Source organism: Sardina pilchardus, chromosome 21 (genome assembly GCF_963854185.1).
Source record: "Sardina pilchardus chromosome 21, fSarPil1.1, whole genome shotgun sequence".
In the NCBI taxonomy this organism is placed as follows: Eukaryota; Metazoa; Chordata; class Actinopteri; order Clupeiformes; family Clupeidae; genus Sardina; species Sardina pilchardus.
In genome coordinates, this window is record NC_085014.1 from 25395567 (window position 1) to 25420275 (window position 24709).

A 24709-nucleotide genomic window follows, 5' to 3' on the forward strand; every position below is an offset into this window, starting at 1 on the left:
AGGCAGCACGCGAAGATCAGGAGGTACAACAGAGGAACCTGTAAGCAGGAACAGCCCTACACTAAAGATGCTCACACTGCTGGCAATCCACTGCTGTCTGGCCTGCTAGGCCCAAATACATTTCCAAACAAACCATTATCTGTAGAGGTCATCAGCCTCTAGAGCACTGCACCAGCTACAGGAAGTCCAATTAACCTTCATCAGTGAGGACACTCACTATTGTGACTAGAATGAGAGATGTTTAGTTTTCACAAATAAATACTCCAACTAAAGAAGCCATGAGCATGGTAAATAACACAAAGAGGATGAAGGACTAGTGTAAACATAAGGTTTATTGCAGTGTGCATTTTGTATCCATACATCATTGTTAACACCCATCCCAGTGGACACAATAGAGCAACAAAACCCCACGTTTCTTTTTCTATTTTCCCAAACTACTGCGGTCAAACTTCTCCCTGTGAAAGTAACACATGGTCCTGGTTGGCTTGTGAGTATGAGGCAAGTCTTTGGTAGTTAGAAAACGCAAGGTCCATTCTGAAAACATGGTTTTCATCACACAACCTATACATACATCAACTCATGCACTCACGCACAAACATACATACATACAAACATACATATACACACACTGTGCCAGGAACAAGTTGGCATGTAGTCAACAGAACGCAAATGTCTGGCAGATCATTGTGGGAGTGCATCTGCAGCAACAGCCATTGGCTGTTTAGCTCAAAATCTGCAATTTCAAATAAAACACTTCACTTTACACAAAATGCGCTAATTTACAGAATTAAGCAAATGTATACAGATTTTCTATCTCCGTTGAATCATAGCTTTATACATCAATTATTCATGATAAAGTGAATTTTGTTCAGTTTCATCAAATAAACAAAACAAAACGATGCAGTATTTGTCCCCCATAAGCAGCAAGCCCCAACTGCACAAAATACAAGCAAATGTTTGCGAACGGTTATGATGATTAAAAAAATAACAACAACGGCTGAGTGAGGCACTGATTGGAATAGTGCTCCGGCTTGACTCTCTCAAGTACTCATCTACAGCATCTTGGTGTCCTTGAGTTTAGTAACAAACATTTTGAACTGTGAAGGATGTGGACAGTCAGTCTGGAAAACCCCCCCCTGAAAACCTTGCTTGCATCAGGACCGGACATAGAAAGAACTCCACGTGGGGCTGTGGGAGACGGGAGGGACGTCTCTGGAGGTTCGTCCGGGTCCTTGGCTTGGCGAGGGCCGTGGACGGTGTCGCGGCGGCATTCCGCACCGGGCGCAGATCTCTGGATCACTGGGCCAGCCCTGGCACACACACAAGCCCCCTCTGCTCGTCTTCATCAGACAGAGGGAGAAAGGCAAAGCTGGGCAACCCCCCGACCACACACACACACACGCGCACACACAAACAAATCCCCTTCAAAGGATATCAAAAACGGGGAGTGAGGCGGTGGTGTGTGGGGAGGGTCTCTTAATGTCCCAATGTAACCTCAGGCATCTAGAGAACGCGCTCTCTTTTCAGCCTTAGTCCGAAGAGATTGTCGGATATTACAGAACAGGTTATGCCGACTGGAACATCGTCTTTTTAGGCTTTTCATGTCACGTTTCATCTGTACGACCAGCTTCCATGTTGTGAAGTTGCACGACCATATAACTGGAGGTCCATTTCGCGTGAGGCAGTGGCTCTGCCCGCCCCTAGGCAGAGCCACTTACACAGCAGAGCCAGTGCGGTATTGGCCCATGGGCTCTGGGTTATTCCCATCCTGGATGTCCAGGGCATCCGAGGGCAGCCGCGACTGGAACTTCTCCATCTGCTCGGGGCTGGCCAGGTTCTTCAGTAGGCTGTTCTCGCGCTCGAGCTGGTTGTTCTTCTCCGCCAGCTCTTTGATCTGCTCCTTGAGGATCTCTACCTCCTCTCGAACGGCATACATCAAATGGTTCTTTACAAGATCCTGAAGAGACAAAGAACAGTGGTTACATTGGGTAGAGTGTAAGGCAAAGAACATCTATACTTCTTTCAGATCTTTACATATCTGAATATCTATTTAAACGATGCATATCTAAACATGTATGTTTTCAATAGCTACCATGACACAACTGCTAGTAGGCTACACGTGACCCAAAGTTCTTTTCAGTTGTGCACGTTCAACAAGCACGGGCCTGCTGCATGACTACTGCCTATGCAGTTGAAGATATCGATTACAAACACGAGCTTGCTAATCTGAGCCACAGACAGGAGAGGTAGCCAAAATCTTTGAGCAGCCTCTGTCAACTTAAAAATGTTGTTTTTGCCAAATTCTGCAGTTGGAAGAGTGTGCTTACCATTGCCTGTTCAATCTTGTTGTCAATCGCCACAACGCTAGCACCCGAGGCACTGTAGGAGAAGAAAAGAAAATTCATGAGTCTCTCATTCACATTGGTTTAAACATGAATGCGGTTTGCCATTCAAGACCTGAATACAAAAACTGACAAAGAGGACCTGAGTTATGGTTTGACAATAAATCCAAGAGACCCTGTGCATCTCATAAGTCAGTTTGCAGTTGTGTGTCAAAATGATCTTGGTTCACGATAACACTGCCATGTCATCACAAAGAACGACTGATAGCAAACTTAGTGTAATATGTGGGCATACGGGTGCATGCTATCAATAACGCTACATTGCTTTATTGCAGTGTACCTGACCCGGTTATCATGATAGTAATGATAACGCGAATGTCATTTTGACAACAGGGATCCATTTTTACAAGGCTAGGTAGATAGCCCCTGCTCTTAGCCCACTTAGCTAATGTTACGTCATGTTAGCTTTCAAGACCAAGACTAGCAACAAAGAACAAACAGTGTTTCTACTGGTTCTAACCAAAGACTGTAAAATGGTTCTAACTGGTAACACAAAGCTCCTCATTCTCATTTCCCAGTCAGCATTCATTTTAAAAGCACACCGCGTAAAGTAACCATAAGATTGCGTTCACTTTGACAAAACAGATAATTTGCATTTATCTCAGATATCATTATGAAGCTACTACAATATTGCATAAACAAGCCAGTCTGTTTACCTGTTGTCAAGTTTGACGGATACAACATCTCCCCCCAATAACGAGGAAAAGAAGGAAATCGAAAAGTTATGCAGCTGGTATACTGCCACTTCCATTGGTGTTTTGAGCATCTCCGTACTCATATTCAGGACAAGACCCGTTTGAATAATACTTCTCGCCACGTTTGCGATTGGATGTGGTCTTTCAGTAGTTAAGATTAGGCTACTAATGTTTTCGTACTACGAGGCGCTTAAGGCAGCTAAGTGGTTAGAGCCTACGATACGGTTTCAAAGAAACGCAGTCAGAGAATGATTCTATTTCGGCTGCAGTGGGGGTAATATATTAAGCTGTGCTCTGACGTCACATGACGCGTGCATATTTTATGTTAATGAGGCTGCTGGCATAGATTTTCCACCTGCCCCCTCCCTGAACTCGAGGAGGGCTCTAAGCTTAAATTGACCCGGCACGTCCATACAAACACACACACCAATTTACACCATATATACATATGGTGAAATTAAACAACATGCCACTTCAATGGCCATTCTTATACTATCCGTGTTGCTTTTTATGTTTCTTTCATTTAATATCTGTCAATCATGGTCAATTCTCAATTCACACAAGGACCCTATGCTATGAAATTATGTTTCCCCCCCAACTGCCTTGACCTATTTCCGACAGTTTCCCCCAGATTTTAACCTAATCATTTTGCTTCGCACTTTATTTGCAATGCTTAGGCCCAAGACTGATATGGGCATGCAGGAGAAAATACATGCTTTGTTATTGTCTCCATAAAACATTTAAATGTGGCAATCTACCAGACCAACAAGAACATACAATCTATGCAAACTGTACACAATGTATCCCACCTGGAAATGTGTGGGAATATTCATGGGTATTTTTCCATTCACCTAATCCCAGTATTTTTCCTTTTCTTTGTCACATACATGTCGGCCTCTAGTGGCGAAACGTCATATTGCAAGGAATAATACTCTGCCCAGACATATTCTTTGTAAACAAAGAAGAGTTTCGTAGTCTATGGACGGCCATGAAAACGAGAAATAATAGAAAATGTCAGAAAATGTATTAAATAAGGGAATATACATAGCGGTCCATTTTTATGCAACAACTACACATTATTGCACCTTAACTGTAAATGCTGTGCAGGCTATGAATGGTTACTTTAGTCATTTGTGAAATCGCAAGTGCTTAGCCTACAGTCTGCTGCCTCCACAGGTCTTCAACAGTTCACAGTGCATTCCTCATCATGACAAGTGGTGGAGTGATAAGGGAAGCGTAGTGTGACTAACTTCACTAATGCAATCACCCAAGGCACACATAACCTGATGTACTCTACATGAAATTCCACAGAACACAGGGGTGTGGAGATCTGCCAATTTGTAACCAGAACTTCCTGACCTACAAGAGCCGTCCCTAAAACATTGCATCAGGTAGGTGTATGTCATGAATCTAATGAGTCAACATGATTAATTCATTTATTTGATAATTAAAGGGCCTCTCTTTTCTCCTTAATTGCGTCATGCTTAAACCTAACTTGAGAGGGTGTAGTCATATTCACTGAGAGCAAAACAGTTTCAAAGCATTATTTCTACCCATGCAATGGCCTCTGTGATGGAAATGTGCAAGGAAATGAGTGCCTGTCTGCCTGTTATCAGGCTATCAGGTCAGATTCATTGCCTTTTACCCTATCCATTATGAACAGTTATTCAAGTCAGAAAATTAGCATACATCAGCTAAATTCTGCATCACATAGTGTTGGAGGAAGATGATCAATACATTTTCATCACCCGTCAGGGGTCCATTGGGGCCTTCTTTTGTAAGTTGTAGTTTTTATTTGTATTTGTATTAAGCAAGACTGAGGAATTCATCAGAAGGTGTGCTATCTATCCCCTTATCTCTCCCATGACACTCAGGCCTTGGTAAGAGATGTTGGTTTATATCCTGTGGAAGCACAAACAATGGCTTGGCTGACCACCAAACTCCTGCCTCTCATCTTCTTCTCCTGATTCAGCTCTTTTGAAAAAAAAAAAATCAATATTACATTGAACCGACACATCCAGCTAAATTAAAAGCAGCGGTCTTGCAACTGTTTCATTACAGTAAGAATGAGTGACAACATCTCACCCCAAATAAGGGAGAATTAATTACAAAAGCGCCCCAGGGGAACAATTTGTGAGACAGGCCTCTAAGTTGATCTCTACTAACAAGATTTAGCAGAAAGGCATTGAACAAGCATTAGTGTCAATACACTCTTGTCAGTTTTCATTTCATGCAGGGGGGCTGTGAAGCTGCCAGATTCAATTGTAGGCCGCTAAAGTGGAAGACGGAAGAGGATTCCATCTGCTCCCCTGAGTTATACACACCTACTGAGTTCTACCCAGACTAATTGGCGATGCTCGGGTGCATTCCTCCTCTGTATTGGTAAATAGCTGAGGTAGAGAACACATGCTAACATAGGATCTGCACCATCACCAGTGAGCACTTAGCCTGGTGCCAAACGATTTGCTCACCCACAAATCACCAGTAATGAATAGCAGGGCAGTGTGAGAATGACAAGTGCAGTGCGAATGACAGAGCTGCTTTCTTATGCTTCATGTTAGATAAGCAGAGGACATTCTTTTTCCAGAATTCAGAGATAGACTGTCTGTGGCCATGACAGAGGCTTCCATAATACCAACAAACAGCATGAACTAGTCACAACTTACACTGCCTCTTAAGACTGGGCATGTGTTGGTCTAGAGATATGGTCTATTGGCCAAATACAACCCTCAAGAGACCGTGTAAACAAAAGGTCTCGTGCTTTTTTGTATTATAAATACGTTGTCCTTTAAGATGTCTTTTTGCCTTGTTTCGCGTGTATTATGTTTTCATAACAATCCACAGTCTGAGACGTGAACAAATGCGTTTAGCTGCGAGAACAACAAGGACAGTAGGAACACAATAAGACAGTGACAGTGATGCACAATGCCACTGAGAGCCTCTCTCTGTATCATGGAGACAAGTGGAGACGTCTCCAACACAATGGCTCCAACACACATTACTTCTGCGTGTGGATGAGACGTCTGTGTTATGTTCAAGTTTTAAAGCGCGGAAAGATACTGTAAATGGTGTCATTAATAGCAAAAATAAATGACGGTCGATGACGACTGAAATGCAGGTATGGTGCCAAATCACTTCTTCTATCTCAGCAGTCGCGTAATGATTCAGTGGTACTGGTTTATAGTCTCCTAGATTATTTAATCGTTTAATGATTACAAAGTGCTCGTATAACATTATATTACCTGGCCTGCCTTCTAATGATACACCACCTCATCTGTTACTGGATAGTAATGTGTATTATTACACATAATAATGTGGGTTATCACCCCTTTGAATGCTTTATTATGTGTTCCAATACCGTTGCAAATCAAATATTAATCAATTTCTAAGGTAATCAATAAATCCAAACAGTTAAACACAGAATTGACAGCTAACTAGCTCCGCTAGTTAAACCACACAGGAGAAAGTGACAGTTATGTAGAATGTGTCCCTGCCATACAATTTTTTCTTCCTTGTAAGCGTATTTGCCCTGTCATCAGTAGTGAAGAGGCTCCTGACTCTCTCACCCTTCCACACCAATCCATCACCCCCCCAGCTGTCACGGTTAATGACACACTATGGAAACCTGACCAGTAAGTCTTACTTACCGCCGATCTCTCCTCTTGAAGAGGCTAGGTGAGTAAGGGGGTGGGCCGCTCATGACTCTCGCTGTGGTGGTCTCAATTGTGGGTAATGTGAGAGCCGGGGTAGCTCACCACCAAGCACCCCAAGAGTGAGCAAGGGCGGGGAGGTCAGTTGAACTGTGACACTCTCTCTCTCTCTCTCCTTCCCTCTCTTTCTCTCTCTCCCTTTCTCTCATTATCTTGGTCTCCTTGGCACGGAATGGTACTTACATCACCGAATCACTAAATCAGAAGAAGCATCACCAATAGAGACTTGTTTGAAATAGAGCAATTGGCCATATTTGTTGTCACGATGTAGTGAAATGCCTCACGCTCATCATAAATTGTTGTTATTGCTGTCTGTCAGGCGAGGTATGTGCTCTCTTGACGTCCTTTGTCTGGCTGTCTGGAATGTGTCCAACACACCCAGTTTTAATGTTCTTGCTCTTTAACGAAGCTATCACCTGTACTAATCTCAAAGTTCCCATAAATCTTTTCTTTTTTATCATGGCGATGCTTAATCTATTATTGAGGACTGTGCGTGTTACAACACCCGCCTCAACAATGGCTTCAAATGTCAGGCTCTTTTGTTGGTTGTAGAACAATAATGAATTGAGCCGTGTTGAAAAAGTATTTGTTACTATATGTTACTTAAAATTAACATACAGTAAAATTTGTTCTGCAATTACCCAACATATTATAATGTGCCCACACAGTTTCAGAATTCTGAAACAATATTCTCCAGTGTGTTAACTATGCTTAAGAGACCTGTTTGGATGTGTCGAGGAATTACTTCAAACTATGAAATGATCAGTATGAGTATACAAGAAGCTATATAACATTTAATCTGAGATCAATCACTTTGATATATCCTGAGGCAAATTTTGCCAGATGAATTTTCTCACATTTTACTAATGAATCCAGTGTTCTATTTCAAAGTTCAGTGAGTTCTGTATGGGTTTTGCCATGACACTCTGCTGTTCCCACTGCAAACCCTCTGAACTTGGTACACAACAACCACAGCTAGAGTGGATCGCCATGTGTCCACCCACACTTATCTCTCCCTGTTGTCATGGATACATGCTTTAATGAAGATTCAGAAAGGCATCCATCTCCAGTCCAGCCCTGCCCTTGCGTGTAAAGGTGACGTGTGTGTGTGTAGACTATGAGAGCAAAGGGGATGAGGAAGGGGGGGGGGGGGAATAGTCTGTAGACACCACGGAGATCATAAAACCAAGCTGTGCATCCCTAATGCATGTTCATCTGGGCCTGCCAGGAGGCTTACAGACTGCATGCATTGTGATGAGCGAGATGAGGTGAGAGAAAGAGGCTCATTATTCCGGCTCCGCGCCCACGCCACGGCTCTCATGGAGTCCGGCGGTTGCCCAGGCAAATAGGAGAGCGCCGCGCCGCGCCGATCACGCCCGCCCGCCCGCCGCTATCTGATGACACCAGGGAGACACTTATGTAACGGCTCTATTTGAATAGTTACAAAACGGCCTCCGAGCCGTCGTTTTTTGCCAGGTATGTGTTTTCTACGCACGCTTGTGTGTGTGTGTGTGTGTCTGTGTGTGTGTGTCCACAATGCTCCAGCAGTGGTCGCTCAGCATCCAGCATCACCCAACTGTAAGCTGTCTTGTTTGCTAGCTCACTCCTTCCAAATGCCTGACTGGAACAGAGACTCCGGCCCCTGGACTTATACAACTAGCCCACATTCTATAGCATGCGCCGTGGGCTCAGCAGGACGGAGAACATTCTGTGCATTGGCGCGCATTAGCTCTGCACCAGAGAGCCTCTGTGTCCATTAGGGTCAAATGGAGCAGAAAGCACAGTGGGCCGTTCCAGCAGGAGCCAGAACAAGAAACAATACATGGCTAAGAATTCTGACCCTTCTTCTTTGTAGACCTCCATCCAAAGCCTTTTTGTCCTGCAAAATGGACATACAGTAATTGCTCCCTGAAATGTCTGATTCGTAGGAGTCTTCCATGAACAGCTTAGAAAGACAGAATTAGGTTGTCAAGCGTACTAAAAAGTGTGCAATTTCCGATCGGTTAGCCTAGTTTTTGTTTGACTTTCACATTGCTAGAAAGAACCTGGATTCCTGGTGCGTCCCTTGGGGTTTTTCGGTCATTTCCCCCCGACGCCGCTAACCTGCACCTGCCATGCGCTCCCGTTTTCTCACCCTCTTCAGAGCAGGCCGTGTTGAGGGAGGCCCCCCCATCTGTCAAAGCAACCTGAAGGAGCTCTGCCGCGCATGAGCGCCTGCCCTTGTTTGCACTGAAAACACTTCCGAGGTTTATGCTCCGTTCAAACGGTTCGGAGCCGCGCGGGGCCTTTCGCTGCCTCTTTTGGCCCGGATGCGGAGCGGAGATCTGTGCTGTGTAAAAGCGCGCGGGCTCCCTCGGTTCACTGACCGGGCCGCCTCATTTGCTACTTCTGTCAGGGCTGAAGGTATGCGGAACATTTCAGCCGAGGCTCACGCCGCGCCACACAGCAGGAGCCCCTCCAGTTTCCTCCTTATCGCGCCGGCTGAACAAGGCATAAGCTGTGCTCCGCGCTCTGGCCGGAGTCAGTGTTTTGCTTTGCTTTGCTGCAGAAGACAAATTGTGCACTAAAACATTGCCTAATTAACCAGCGCTATAAATTGACAAGGAACAGGCAGCGTAAATGTCCCGCAGATGACACGAACACGCGAGGCTTGTATCCATCATCCTCTGGCCTGGGCCGTGACATTCAAACCGACACACACTCCTGGAGGAGGCATGACTTGTAGGGGATTTGAGTTATGGAGCCCCAGACCCAGAGGAGCGAGTTTGCGAGGTCAAAGCCATACATTTGGGGCTCCTGACACCCCTACATTTTCCACGGTCACTCCTAGTATGGGCATGTGGTGCTGGAGGAGGAGGCTGCATTCAGCCCAGGAACAAGATGTCCTCCAGCATCAGAGGTGGACGCCCCCAATGCACGCAGCAGGCCAGCCAAGCACTCCCCCACCGGTCTGCGCTTCTGCTCTCACGTCAGGAAAAATGTGGCAGGCAAGTGTCACTCCAGCCAGGGGGAGTTGAGTTCTCTGTCTCGCTCTCACTCACTCACACGCTCCGCGCCCGCTTCTTCCTGTTCATATTGGCCCTGGCCCCTTTCCTTCCGCCCACAGGGCTCTCACACACACACACACACACACACACACACACACACACCTGCTGCCCATCACCGACTGAGCGCTGACACAGAAACAAAAGCTCTGGCAGAGGACGCTCCGGGGCATGGGGCACAGTGACCGCGACGGAAACAAAAAAAAGAGCGCTCTTCACCTCCAGGTGACCTGCGAGCCAGCGGCAGTGGGGAGGCTGAGGGTGTCAGCTGTTGAGTCAGCAGAAAGCGTGGGCCGAGGGCCATCAAAACGCTGGAGCCGTCCAGCATCGCTTCACACGCCACACACACACACACACACACACACACGACTCATCACCTTCTGACTGACCTCCCAACCTCCCTACAGCAATGTCCGGCCAATAGGAGTGAGACCACAGCGTAAAGGCCGGTCTGGTCTGTGGGAGGGCGCGAGCAAGGGCTTCTCTCCAGCACAGCAGTGCACTTCAAGCGTTGGAGTTGGAGCCCAGCGACAAATTATCACAACAAGCTTTGTAAATCAGATTAGCCTCCCTGCGCAGTGCTCAGGGTGTGGGACTAAATTGAGTCAATGCTCAGCAATCCGTCTGCGGCCTTAACAAGGCGGCTCCCTGATCAGCCAGTCATATTTAATTTCTCTGCTTTACAAAGTCGAGTGCGGTAATTTAATGGCATCTGCGAGTTACACATACTAATGCGCTAAATATGTTCCAACGCATTTTTTTTTTTTTTTTCGCGGAACGGGTTCAAGTGGTGCTCTTAAGGAGAGAAGGTACAGAGTGCTCTAATGGCCGTGCCGCGTGTTACTGTACAGCACATGAGAAACAGGCTCCAGATGAGTGAGCAGAGTACAGCACGTACCCTCCGACTTCTGAAGCCTCTCCCCCCACGGTGCCGGGCGCGAGTGAAGGGGGTCGGCGGTGCTTGCTCCAGATGTGGCCGTGTGCAAGCGTGAGGCAGAGGTTGGGGCCCCAGTTAATGATGTAGTGTTTTCAGCTGAGCCCCAGAACTGTCAGGCAGCGTTACTCACGCACGGCATGAGAAACCAGCCCGCCTGATCGATGTCACCGCGTTACACAACTGACCTTCCGCTGGTCTGCCGAAATGGGGGCGCCCACAGCAAAACACAGCACGGCACCCTCCCGAACCAGGAAACGGGGCCTGCTTGACCTGATTGTTGGCCTGTCTGTCTGTCTGTCTGTCTGTCTGTCTGTCTGTGACCACAAGTTTATATAAGTCACCCAGTGTGTAGCATAGAAGTCTGGAGAGTTAAGCCTTTCAAATCCACTAACCCAGTCTGGCCCATAAAAGCCGTACTGTACTGTATGTCCCATATGAGACACACAACAGAGCGCTGGCTTCCTGCTCTTCTCTCCTCCCCACCACCTCCTGTGGACCTGCAGCAGGTGACAGCATGGTGACAGTCTGTCTTGGCCCGAGCCGAATGGAAAATTTTATGAGGCAAACAAATGGCTGTTAGCACAGTCCAAATGAGTATGACCTCTTGTGTGTAGATAAGTGGGACGTGAGAGGGGTGGGGGCGGGTGGGGGCTAATGTTGTAATCATGGCCACTTTGATGTATTTAGTCTAGAGTGGAGTGCTTGAGTGGCACATGATGATTAAAGGGGCTTCAGAGGGGGGGCAGGGGGGGGTTGGGCGTCCCGTACCAGAGATGGGAACATCACAGGGGCCACACCTTCGTTGACGCAAGTGCTCCTGGGGAGGGATGGGCAGGACGGGGGCCGGGGCTTGGCACCGACGGCATGCCAGGAGCCAGCGGGACGTTGCGGGTTCTGATGTCAGAGCGCGCCACGGGCGCATCCGCTCTGGCACAGGCCGGACTGGCAGAGAGAGAGCGCGGGAACAGAGCTCGGGGACGGAACCGTCCAAGAAAAAGAAGCCCGGCGTCTCACGTTTCAAACCCGGCTCGTCAGCGTCAGCTGCGGTCGAACGGCATCGGCAAGCGCGGGAGCCGCGGAGGACTCCCTCTGCGAGGCGAACTTTTAATCTCGCTTCAAGGCGCAAACAAGCATTTACTTGCAGTAGTTAATGAGCTCGAAAATAAACGGAAATAAATTGAAATTAAATATTTTTGTTTTGGTTTTCTCGACAGCCGCTGTGTAATGAATTCATTAACTCTGACTTGGAGAGTGTAATAAGCGTAATTGGAAAGTTGCGGGAAAGTTATTAATCATGGTTAGGAGCATCTGAGAGAGCGCGAGCAACGAGGATGTTTATTTAGTCAGAGCATGATTTTAAATATTGTGGATTACTAAGGATATCGTGTTTTGTGTTGTTGGATAGCCAAGTATGACTCATCAAGGACTGTTCGGCGATCATTCATAATTGCCTTATGAATTGCAGATAGTAAACGGTAGATAGGCCGTGAACAAGAAAGCCCTGTTAAAAAAACGTTTTGATCTCAGTGATTCCCCATGAAGCATTAAATTATCATTAGAGGACACAACAAATCATTAAGACACTCGACAATAACAGACTTATGCAAGGCTGCTCTTTGCTGCCTGTGCCGGAGCATCATATCAGATCTGGTGGTCGGAAGGAGGATGACTGCACTTTCAACATGAAGCATGGTTTTCCTGTTTTCATGTTGTATGGTCAGACATGCACATGTCAGAACTTGCAAGAGTTAGGACAACATGTCCACCCTATGATTAACTGCTGAAGCAAGCTCATTTAGAGTCTTATCAGGGAAATAAAGAAGTGTGTATTATTGTGATAGACATGCAAAAACGAAGAACCAGGACTCGAAAAGTAAACGGAAAGTATGTCATATAATGTAGGTTAAGGTGTGCCCTTTCTCTAAGAACATAACATGTGTGTATTTAGTAATCAATGAATTCGCATTGATTAAGCTTTCAGAGTTGGAAAAAAACACTCTGCTGTCTTGGTTATTGGTTGATGGGTTGTTATTGTTTTGATGGGGTGAGTTTTGGTGTGCAAAACTTTTCCATATATGTGAGTGTGTGTATGTGTGTGTGTGTGTGTGTGTGTGTGTGTGTGTTTTGCATTCCCTGAACTGGTTATCTTTTCCTCCACTTTACAGCACGTTTATTGGGTCTGTAAGCGGAGTCATAAAACGGCGGCAGCAGCAGCAGCAGCAGCAGCAGCAGCAGCAGGAGGAGCAGCTCGCGTGGCCTCTCTGTCTGAGCCTGGCCCTGCTGCTCTGCTGCTCTGCTGCTCTGCTGCTCTGCTGCTGAGGAGTTTTCCAACACACTGTCAGTAGGCCTCTCACATTCAGCTCTGATTTACTACACCTGGCCAAGACTCCCTCACACTCCCTCTCTTCCTAGCTCACTCTCACTCTATCTCTCTCTCTCCTTCTCTCTCTCTATCCATTTCTCTCTTCCTCTCCTCTCTCTCTCTTCCTCGCTCTATCTCTCTCTCCCTCTCCTTCTCTCTCTCCCCTCTCTCTATCTCTCTCTCCCTCTCTCTCTGTTCTGTTGCCTGGGAGATGAAGAGAGGAGTCGGTGCCGAGCGCCTCCGTTCTGCATGAGTTGGGAGTGACAGGGAAGGAGAAAGGAAAAGACAAATCTGGCACAGAAGCTACGCTGTCCTGTGTGTGCGTGCAAAACTCCATGTCGCTATCAAATCAAGTCAACATACTGTACTTTGCAGGCAGGGGGGTGAAAAAACAGGACTTAAAACAGTTTTGTGCTTGAGTAGTGTTCTCGCTAAGACGCTGTGAAGGCATCTCGCGGATTTACGTCAGAGTCCTCACAGGTGGCCATGCAAGAGCGAGCGCGTGCAGGTGCCAGGACTTGTGAGAGAGAGATGGCTCCAGCTGATCGACTGCCTGCACCCACGTAGGCAGCGGCAGTGGCCCAGCGAGCTGTCGCTCTATCTGCCTCCCCGATCGCAGCGCTCCCTCCCTCCCTCCCTTGCTCCGAGGCGGCGGCGTTCCCAGGGGCCTTGGCTCGGTGCCACCGCCGCGCAACGCTCTCGGCTGAGCGGAGCGGAGCAGGCCGGGGAGAGGAGGGTCAGCGGAGGTAAAGACTCGGCATTCCTACGGCTCTGCGTATACACTCGCTTACTATGGAATGTTTGGGTTACTGTGCAGCCCTCAGCAAATAGCAGCAGCCAGCCCTGTACTGTGCGCATATGAGGACACGGCCCATTCAGCACTGGAGCTATAGGTTAGTGGAACACAGCCAGCCCTGCACTGTGAGCATATGAGGACAGGGCCCATTCAGCACTGGAGCTATAGGTTATAGGAGGTCATACATGATGCAAGGCTATGCATTAATGGACAGGCACAAGGGAATTGAGTCATACTGGTTGAATGTGTGTGTGTGTGTGTGTTTGTGTGTGTAGTGGGGTAAACAAGTGTATGCATTTTTATGCTTTCATGCTTTTTTCTTTTTTTTACCATTTGTATCCTCTTGCAATCTATCTAGGGTAAATACCTTAGATTAAAAAACAATATGCATGTTGTTGTCTGCTGATGCCTACAGTACATTTGAGAGGAAGTAACACCGAAAGTCGTTTTCCTTCCTTTTTTTACAAAGAAAAAAAAACTGCCAAGTTGGCCTTACATAATCACTCATTACCTCAACTTAGATAGGGTCACTGTGTTTACCCTCTGCACACCCATGCCATGACTAAAACTATATATCTACGCCCTCCTCTGCATTCAGCTTTCAGACTGGTTGACAGGTAAGTAATGTATGTACATGTACAAACAAGAATGACACTATAGTGCACTGACTTGAGGAATTGAGGATATAAAAACAAAAAAACTGTGAAATGTTTGTCTGACCACTAGATCAGCTAGATTTGCTAGTATGACATGGAAAGGTTATGTGTAATGGACACGTGTTAAAACATTGGCTCCGGGTATGAAACACCGTAGTTTATTTCTCTGTCAAATCCTATTAGCAGCCACACACAGCCCAAACTCTAGTGGGCCTCCGTAATCTCCATGTCACTAATACTAGTACAACTTAACCGCAAGGAGAAAACACAGCTGGAGTGCCTGAAGCCCCAGATTAATGGAGGCTGCATGGGACAAAAACAAGACCTTCGCGGAGATTACCACTCACTGGCAACCGGTTTGTGTACAAAGTCTGTCAAACCATTCCAAACAAATGCTTTCAGCACTCCCGGCTACTTGGCGCAAAGGTGGTGGCGGTGGTGGTGGTGGAGGTGGTGGAGGTCAACACCAATTGCATGCCACTTTCTTTCATAGACTGACAGCGCGTTGGTAATGGAACTATCTACTGTGCGGTATGTTTTTCGCCTGCCAGCTTGGGCAATAATTAGGGTGTCTTCGCCTCGCGTCTGTGTTGTCTGGACCGGAGCTATTTCTGGCGTGGGTGCAGGCGTGGGGCAAAGTGCTGCTGACAGCTAGAGTGCCTTGCTGGGGGAAAACAAGGTGAGTCAACCCCCCCCCCCCACACACACACACACACACACACACACACACCTACAAGCACACGCCACCACCCTCATCAACCCCGCCACTGCCGTGCTCTCTCGTACCTTTGTGTTTACCCAGCAGAGTGGCGTATTTACCCCGTCTCCACGCCTGTGAGGCTGCTGTGCCCTGCCTCCCGTGCCTATTTGCATGCCCTTTTTTTCCCCGACTGTCCTCACGCCACCTCCAGAAACACACCCATGCCGTCTTAACAGATAACCCCCACACACGTCGTACACACACTAGCACCCACACACGCACACATACAGTACACTCACACAACTGCTTAATTATGCATGCACATCTACCCTAATGCAGCTTGCTAGTGCATCACAATATTAAAGGCTATTTTGCACAGTCTTCTATAAAAAAAAAAACCATACATCAAACAGCCATCTACGCCAGAGCTGAGAGTTTCCTGAAAAGTCCCATAAGTCAACAGTGAGCACAGGATGGGACTGTGCGTGACCCCCTCACATGAGGACAACAAGGAAGCAGACTCGGCTCCTATTATTAGACCCCGGGCTGCATGAGTGTCACAGACATGGAAGCACGTCTGAGCTGAGAGAGGCCCCCCTCACACACACACACACACACGCACACACACACACACACACACACGCACACACACACACACAGACACACACACACACACACACACGTACGCATGTTTCACAACATGAACTCCAGACGGCAGGTCCCTCCGCTTCGGGGCGGGGGAGGCAGTTTGATATCAAAGCTAGAGCATCCTGTTTGATGTCGACGCTTGATATAGACCTTCATTTGATATCTAATTTCCTTTTAAAGTAAATGCAGGGTTTTTTTGGAGGAAAAAAAAGAACGTATTCGCACAGCGGCGTGCAAGAGTGGAGCAAGTGTTAAAGATAGGACCTGCACACACATGGGTGTAATGTCGAAGTCATGTGTGCTTTCACAGACAGTGAGTCATGATCAGCCAGACAATGTGTAACTCGAAGCGTGTGAAGAGAGTCCAGATTCTGGGACGAGAGCAGGAGAGAGAGCCAGAGAGAGAGAGAGAGAGAGAGAGAGAGAGAGATCGAAACAGGGAAATGAAAAAAAATGAGGAAGAGAAAGAGGCGGGGAGGGAGGGCTCTCACAGCTGTTGTTCTGCTGTGCTTCCTCTGATAGTGGACTTGGCTGTACTCCCAGTTCTTTAGGTAAACTGTAGAAAACACAATTACCTTGGGACACTTTTTTTCCCTCTTAAAAAAAAGAGGAGGTGCCAGAGATCAGCCAGGCGTTGACACGAGCAATTATTTTAACTGAATGTGGTGCCTTTACAAAAAACAATTATTACCATTCTTATTTCAAACATGAAAATACATGCTTTAGCCTTTGAATTTTATCACGTTTACTCTGTTAACTAAATTATTTTCATTTTAATTATTTGTGCAAATGACACTTAGGATAAAATGTAGGACGTGTCAAACATTGAGAGGTCTTATATATAGAGAATATGCTGACATGTGGGAAAACCATTAGCTTCTTAACATGGGATCATAGACTTACTGGGCAGCCTTTAATTCTGTAAGCTGTTGTAATCGCTGTCTATGGTTCTTGAGACCAGCGTCAACACAGAACATGCCGTGAGCTCGGGGAACTTATACTGGAATACTAATGCGGACGAACAAAAACCCTGCAAGGGTCCACGGCCATCTTCGGCAACTGTTGCTATGGTGACTGAGGTAAACATGAAGGAACATGTCTGCCTAAAAAGCAATTCGTCGGATCTCACATGGGATAGGAGCTTTTAGACGGCGATGGTGTTAATGATTGCAAATCTCTCTCTTTTTCTCTCTCTCTGTGTGTGTGTGTGTGTGTGTACTTATATGCTAAACATTCTGCACACAGCAGCCTATGTGATACTGCATGGCCAGCAGAATGAGTGGGAAATCTTCTGTTCTGTTCGCTTGACAGCTGGATTCTTGTTTGGTTTGGTCTCCGGCCACGTACGCTGAAATAGGACAGAGAGTTTTACCATACACCAGTCACCCCGTGTCTCACCACGCGTCCACTTTTCCTCTCCACTCTCTAAAAACTAGACTAGAGCTCAGCGTGGAGCAACACTAAATCTGTCAACTGATGCACCAACCACCTCATGAGAGTGATGATTGGTGGTGGTGACATAACCCTTCACTTGGCTCACTTATTTCGCCTGGCTTCTTTTTGCGCTTTCAAAATGTGTTACATCAGAAGTGCGTTCATTGTGCTTGGTTGTATTCACAGCTCAACAGCAGACGCTCAAGATAGTAATTAAACTTGGGCACCCAAAAGGCAAGCATCCAAATGTTTGTTCTTGAATGGAGCACAAAGCTAGATGAAATGCGGTTCATTCTTTCCACATAGCGTTAAGTCAACACTAGCAGCATTGTGACACAGTCCTATTCTATTTGGTAAATCAAGCGTTCGTTTCGGCTATAAATCAGTCTCCGCTGTGAGCATAAGTCTTTTTTTTTCACAAATGAAACTCAACTTTGGCTTCATGGCCCTGCGCCATTTGTTTATAAACAGTGTCATTTGCAGAGATAATCCCGACTGGAGTTTTTTCACCCCGTCATCCAGTGGGCTGCTTGTTGTTCTCACAGAGGAACATGGCCACGGCTCACGCTAGTGCATGCTGGCCAGCAACACGGTTACAAAAAAAAAAAGTCTCCAACAATATCTGAGTGACTTATTTAAAAACACTGAAACAGGAAGCACTCCACTGATTCTACACATTAACCAAGAATGGGTGGCACCGGGGCTGGGGGTGGGGTGGCTCGCCAAAGTGACTTCCTGAGTTTAAACCGTGGCCGTGACCTTACTTCACTCCGAGAGCCCTACTGTATGCCCAGCAACAGAGCGCTCTCCACATCAGGCAGACCGCTGGAGCTCTGGAGCGGAGGGACTCCGCCGGGCCAAAGAGAGGGGGTCAATTAGGGAGGAAATTAAGCCTAAGTCCTGCTCCAATGAGACTCTGGGGACCGTGTCCAGTAACTGGACCAGATGCAGAAACTCTAGCGCTCGAGGTCCGTCCTGACAGACGAGGCTTTTGTGTCCCTGTGAAAGAGCAAGCCCATGCCTGCATTGGGGAGTGCAGGACATGATGTGTGTGTGTGTGTGTGTGTGTGTGTGTGTGTGTGTGTGTGTGTGTGTGTGTATGTGTACGTGCATGGTGTGTGCGTGTGGTGTGTTTCTGTGCATGGTGTGTGTGTGTGCATGGTATGTGTGTGCATGGTGTGTGTGTGTGTGTGTGTGTGTCTGTGTGTGTGTCTGTGTGTGTGTCTGTGTGTGTGTGTGTGTGTGTGTGTGTGTGTGTTTGTGCTGCACATTCCAGCCCCCCACTGCCTTGGCTTTCTTGGCTTGAGAAACTCCCTGGCTCTGAAGGGGGGCTGCCTGAGCCGGAGCTCCTGGGTCCCCCGGGCCCCCGTGTTTACTTCTCCCCACTTATTTACATTCACTTGCATGCTAACAACAGGTCGGGCCCGCGTCCGAGATCGTGACTCACCCCACCATGACATCTCTGCGGAAAGAATGCGGCCGCAGGAGGAACAAAATGGCAGCGGCCAATTAGCGAAGATGGCAGCCGCAAAACCCAAGCACGGGCACAAGCGAGCGCTGGAGTTAGCGCCCCCACCGTGCCCAGAGTCCCTGGCGTGCCCTGCGTGTGGCACCGGGCCTCGTAAACAATGCTCAGGAGTGTGGTCCCAGACAGGATGCATCTTGTTTGCAGTTGCAGCCTGCTCATCCCCGCTGCCAGTGGAAGGCCTGGGTATTGGCCAAGAACAATCACAGGCAAACACAACTTGGCAAGCCACCGCTGGAGCAATCTATGTCCGCACAGCGAAAAGAAGGGGGGAAAAATCCACCTTAAATGAGCACCGGGTAGCTCCGAGAAGCAAATAAATCTCCTCTGCCCTCCCAGCCCACCAGTCGTCCCCACCTCACCTCGCTCACCCCCCCTCACCCACTCCCGGGTGGACTGCAACTCTAACTGCCAATGCTCAGTCAATCTGTCTCCATTTCTTCATTTTCATAGGAGCACAGAATCAAGTCTCAACTGGGTTTTAAGTAATGAATGACAAAGAACCACAATCAAGGGGGGAGAAGAGAGAGACATATTGTTAGAGGAATGTTACCGAGAGGTTGCCGGAGGTTTCCTGTAAATCATGGCAGGGTTACCTAAGAGCTGCCTATTCTTTCCTAATGCCCATCCCGTTTTCCCACAGCTGCAGTAAACACTGGATGGTATGAATGAGTGTGAATGTGACAGTTTGGCAGCAGTTTCCTTCTCAGAAACATATGTTAGTGCTCAGTGACCACTGCAGAAAAACAAGCACCAATTAAAACCATGTGGATGTTTTTTTGGACAGGCAAATCGAGAACCTCACTGAATTTTTCCTTTTCCTGTTTTTCAGGAGAGAGCACGCTGCCTAGTGTGCCGTTAACTGTCTAATAGTGTAAACTAGTGTCGAGTTAGGGCAAGCGCTTGATGAATCTTTGCAAAATCAGACAGGCTTCTCAAGGGTGGGGTGTGTTGTTTTTGGATGTTTTTTTTCTCACTGTGAGGTGAGGACACCACCGCAGAACACCCTGACATCTCTGAAGAAACCACAGCTTGCAGCACACCCTGTGAACTGGTTGCCCAAGACATCCTCCCCTTGTTGCCGGGGACACTCTGCGTCCATGTCCTGGCGTGACCTTCGGCAAAGTGTTGTCTTCCTGCCCTTCTTTTGAGGGCTCGTCTCATCCTTCGCTTTTTGCATGTGCTTTCCAAAAACAGGGAGTGTTTTGGATGTGAAATAGCACATGTCCTTTAATTGTTATTTCACAGACTGGGCAGAGAAGAACATAGTGCAGGGTGGGAGGGGGAGTGGGAGGGGGGGGGGTGGTTGCTCAATCCTCTCGTTCAGATTGGAATGAACAAGTCAGGGCATTCCAGCAAGATATTTGCCTCGTTGACTTTTTCACACAGTTAAAGCTGATGTTTTCTTAAGGACAATTGATGATTTGAGTTGCATGAGTCATGTCAAATGTGTCAGTCACATATATGCAAATATGAAATGTTTTAATAACAGCAGTTCACAGTAAATGTGAAGCAGTATATTTATAAAGTTTGTATTTGGTAGAATAACTATGACGCTTTAAAAGTGATACAAAAATATCATCATGAAATATTTAAGACAATGATGTCTGTGTTACATAATATTGCCTGTTGCGTGAGAGGCGCCTTTTAGAATTGTGTGCTCCTATAATTAAACAGGCAGAGAGAGTGGCAGAGAACACAAAAACACTTTTGTTTTTACTATTGTTGGTCCTGGAAAACGCTCTTTTAAAAACACGACCGCCTTACATAACCAACGGTGCATACCCCGAGCACACAATGGCATGTGTGTGTGTGTGTGTGTGTGTGCGTGTGTGTGTGTGCGTCTGTGTGTGTGTGTGTGTGTGTGTGTGTGTCTGTCTGTATGGCTGGTCGGCTTTCAGTGTCCTGAGACGTCTGAGTGCGCGGGCCAGACCGATCTGATAAGGTCCATCAAAGCCGTACGCGGCCAGTATTAAGAAGGTGACAAAAGACACCAGGCCACGAGACAGGGGCGAAGTCACGCCAGCCCAAGATTCCAAATGGATGCCCTTTTAGCGTCAGGGGGCATTATGGCGCGACGCAGAGGAGCAGGAGGGATCAGCCAGGATGAGTGGGTGAATCATCTTTTCCCATGAACCGCTACAAGAGGACAGAGTGTTCTCGCGGCTGGCTTCAAGAGCCGGCTGCCCTCTAGCCAGGGCTTGTCGGAGTTAATCACCCGCTGGCTTGCAAGGGCCGGACAGTAGCTGGCTCACTTCAACCAACAAAAAAAAAGAGAGGCAGGTCTTGCCGTCTCGGTCACAAAAAAAGCGGCAGGTCTTGCCGTCTTGGTCACTAAAAAAGTGGCAGGTCTTGCCGTCTTAGCCACTGTGGCTTTACCGTTTCATCATCTGACCGGCAGCACTTTGAGGTGTCAGCCAGTGTGGGCTTTTGAACTGGGTCGGCTACACCCTAATAGTGTTTTGACTGCGCGATAACTCCGCTCTCATGCCAGACCGCCGCGGCGCTGTATCTGTTCAGCTATCACCACATGGGCCCAGACTCTGAGCCAGTCAAATCTCTCTCGCTTTATTTTTCTATTTTTTTTTTTATTCCGCTGATGACACACGGAGGGGGGACTTCTTCACGCTTAGTTCACGGAGATGCCTGCCAGGTCCCATGCTGCTCGGCTCCAAGGAGAGAGGGGGAAGCGAGGGAGGGAGAGCTCAGGGAGCACACGGTGTGTGGTGTGTGTGTGTGTGTGTGGACAGCTCCGCTCATTATCTTAATGGACACCAGAGCCTGAGCGGGGCCAGATAAGAGCCCGCGGCCCAGCAGCAGCAGCATGCCACATCTCCCACCACTGAACTCCGGCCACGGGCCCTATTATATAACCCCCACACACACACTCACACACTCACACTCACACTCACACACTCACACTCACACGCCCAGAGCCCTGCCAGCATGCCACCATGAGATGGATGACAACACGACAAGCGGAGCTAAGCAAACACGCCATGGAGATGGGCAGAAAATGCCCCCCACACCCCCCTCGTTTGAGCGTCCAGCGCTCCTTTGGCGGGCGACATCGGGCGAATGTTTCCCTAAGAGCCCTTTTTTCTGCTTCCAATCCGTCAGCGTAATTGATTTTTATGCCGAGCCCCGGAGCGGTGACGTGGCAAAGTTAATTTATTTCCAATGTGGCACTGTCGATGCTGCCAGTCGGTTGTGTGTTTGGCTCTTCTCTAAATATAGGCGGGCTAGAGTAGAGATTTTGTGCCCTATTTTGGATATCGCAGCAGGTTTCGAAGCTCACCCCGGAGATACCTGTTTGAGCCCTCTCAAAATCGAGACTCGCAGCTGCTAAGGTTTTGTGGGTTCAACCGAGGTCCTCATCTGGAGAGGAGAAAACGAATTTCCTGTTACCCATAAACCCCTTCAGCTGCTGAAGCAACCCTTCTCACCTTCTCCCCCTGTAGCATAATCTCTGTGTAAACACGATTTCTTCACGACGTGCTGTTGTTCCTTGGAAAAGAGCTGTATCATGACACCGAGCGATTAGTCCGCCCGTTCTCTCGTGCCAAGCCTTTGATTCACGCTCCTTCCAGTTATTCCCCGCGCCTGCAGGGCGGCTGACGCAGAGCCCTGACTGTACTGTGCGTCTTTGCTCAAAGAGAGGCCTTTTGTTGCTCTATTGTCGGTTGGCTCTGCGCGTTCCTGACCACCCCTCCTCTGGGCTAAACGTTATGAAGCCTCGTTATGAAGTCGGAGTGTCTGTATTCGGTCCGCGCATCAGCTGCCCCGTGAGATGGCCCCTGTGTTAGTCTCCAGAGGTGGCCTAATGAGAACGGCCTGCACACTCTCCTCGGGACTCAAGGGCGTTTGGTTTCGTCTCATTCCAGACACTCCACTCGATGGGCGGCCTCATCTGCCCTCTCACTCGTGACCTCTGTCACCTCTCTCGGTGTCATTCTCTCTGTGTTTTTCTTTCTTTTTTTCCTCCTTGATCTGTGTAATTGTGTCTCGAGCGAGGAACAGGTTCAGCTGGTTTATATTGCCACTGTCATGGTGCAGGGCAGAGAGAGAGAGAGAGATAGATAGAGAGAGAGAGAGAGAGAAAGAGAGAGAGAGAGAAAGAAAGAGAGAGAGAGAGCTCTGCATCAGTGCGACTGTACAGTCCTTATCTCTGTCTGGCTCCGCCAGCTCTACTGTGAGGCTGCAGTCTGTCCATGGCAGTGCCTTTGCGTGCCACGCTTTTGCCCACTGTGTGTTTGGGTTAACTATGACCCTGGACGTGCCCACACCACACCCACCCAGCACACCACCAGCGCTCCACCCCACACACACACACACACACACAACAGAGACAGCCACCCATAGTGTGGCCCTATGAGGACCGAGTCTGTCAGCACCCGCTAGTGCTAGTTCTTGGAATAAGACCACCTTTTAACCGTCTCACAAAGCGCAGCCTTCCACCCAGCCGCTGGCACACACTCAAGACTCCCTTCAGCTAGTCAAAACAATGCTGTTATTCAAGCAGTCAATTAAGAAGACGGTGTATACCTCTGCCAGCGCTTTTGTGTGCGTGACAGTGGAGCCATTGTCTGCGCTGCCACCGTCATATAGAAAAGACAAGTAATCAGACGACACAGCTGTTAGTCGAATCTAAACGCGTTGCTTGTACTCTCAACATTGAGAAGCTCCGTTTATTTTTTTTCATTCGTAGCATCATAAAATGTTGCCTGGTGTCGCAGACAGTCTGGTGCTGTTAAGTATGACGGATTCGTCTTAATTTATTTGACAAGAGGGACCTGTCTGTCTCTTCCCAGACAGGCTGTTGAGCGCATAATGCACGGGTGTGTCTGCTCAACCTTGAATGTCGCCTGTGTGGCAGAGGTGCAGCCAGCCGCATGTAGGCTATGCAAATCCGCTACTATTGGAACATGACATGGAAAATCCATCGGTCAGGTCACAGCTTGACTGACAACATTATAAGTCGATTGTGGACCGTGACTCACTCGCAATCCTCCTCTCTCGAATCTACTGTAGCTGACTATCTCAGCAAACTCCCGGAGTAATGTGTTTTGTGTTTCCTGAGTTGGAGAAGAGTGCCCCGAGCTTTTTTTTTTTTTATATCACTTTTTAATGCTGACTCAGTCATTCTGACCCTTTCTTTTTCTCCTCTGTCCTCTCTGTCTCTCTCTCTCACTCCCTCCAAACTCCCCTGAATCTCCCACTCGCCCTGCTGACACAGGAAGCTGGAGGCGGTGTTTTCCTCGGCCGCTCGAGCAGCTGACGGACGGTGGAGGCTCCCCCGGCGCACCGCACCGCATGGCGGCCACAGGTCGGGCACGGCGACCCGTGAGGAACGGCCGAGGTGGGGAGCTCTCCTGCCAGGACTCCTCCTCGGAGCTCCGCAAAAAAAGCCCACCATTTCCTCCACACTCATCCCACCAAACCAGGAGCTCTTTTCCCTCCATTCTCCCTTTCTGTTTTTCACTCCCTCCCTCCCTTCCCAAAAGAAGAAGTCGGAAAGGAAAAAGGCGGCCTGCCCAGCGCATAGCTCTCGGCAGCCGTCCATGAACCCTGAGTACCTTTTTTCCTTTCTTTGTTTTTACGTAACAGCTCGCCTCTGCCTACATTCGCCGAGATTCCAGGCCGACTCGAGGAGAATCCCCAACCAAAGCGTCTGGGCTTATAATAACACACACGCCCCGATGCCGCCCAGCCGCACGCTTTCTGTACACATCGGTTTTGTTACCGAGAACTGGAGCGAAGCCTAGTTACAGTGAGCACCCCGCCGCAAAAACCATAAAGG

The 24709-nt window shown here is 48.1% G+C and overlaps 1 protein-coding gene across 1 annotated transcript in view; it reads right to left on the reverse strand.

Moving 5' to 3' along the window:
- Nucleotides 1–314: 314 nt before the first annotated feature.
- tsc22d3 (TSC22 domain family, member 3) overlaps nt 315–24709 on the reverse strand; it is a 29711-nt gene continuing 5316 nt past the window's right edge. The window contains exons 3-4 of the mRNA XM_062525466.1: nt 2328–2379; nt 315–1957 (exon numbers count right to left, since the gene is read on the reverse strand). Coding sequence (XP_062381450.1) covers nt 1715–1957; nt 2328–2379 — 295 coding nt within the window. The 3' untranslated portion in view covers nt 315–1714. The remainder of the gene's footprint in view (nt 1958–2327; nt 2380–24709) is intronic.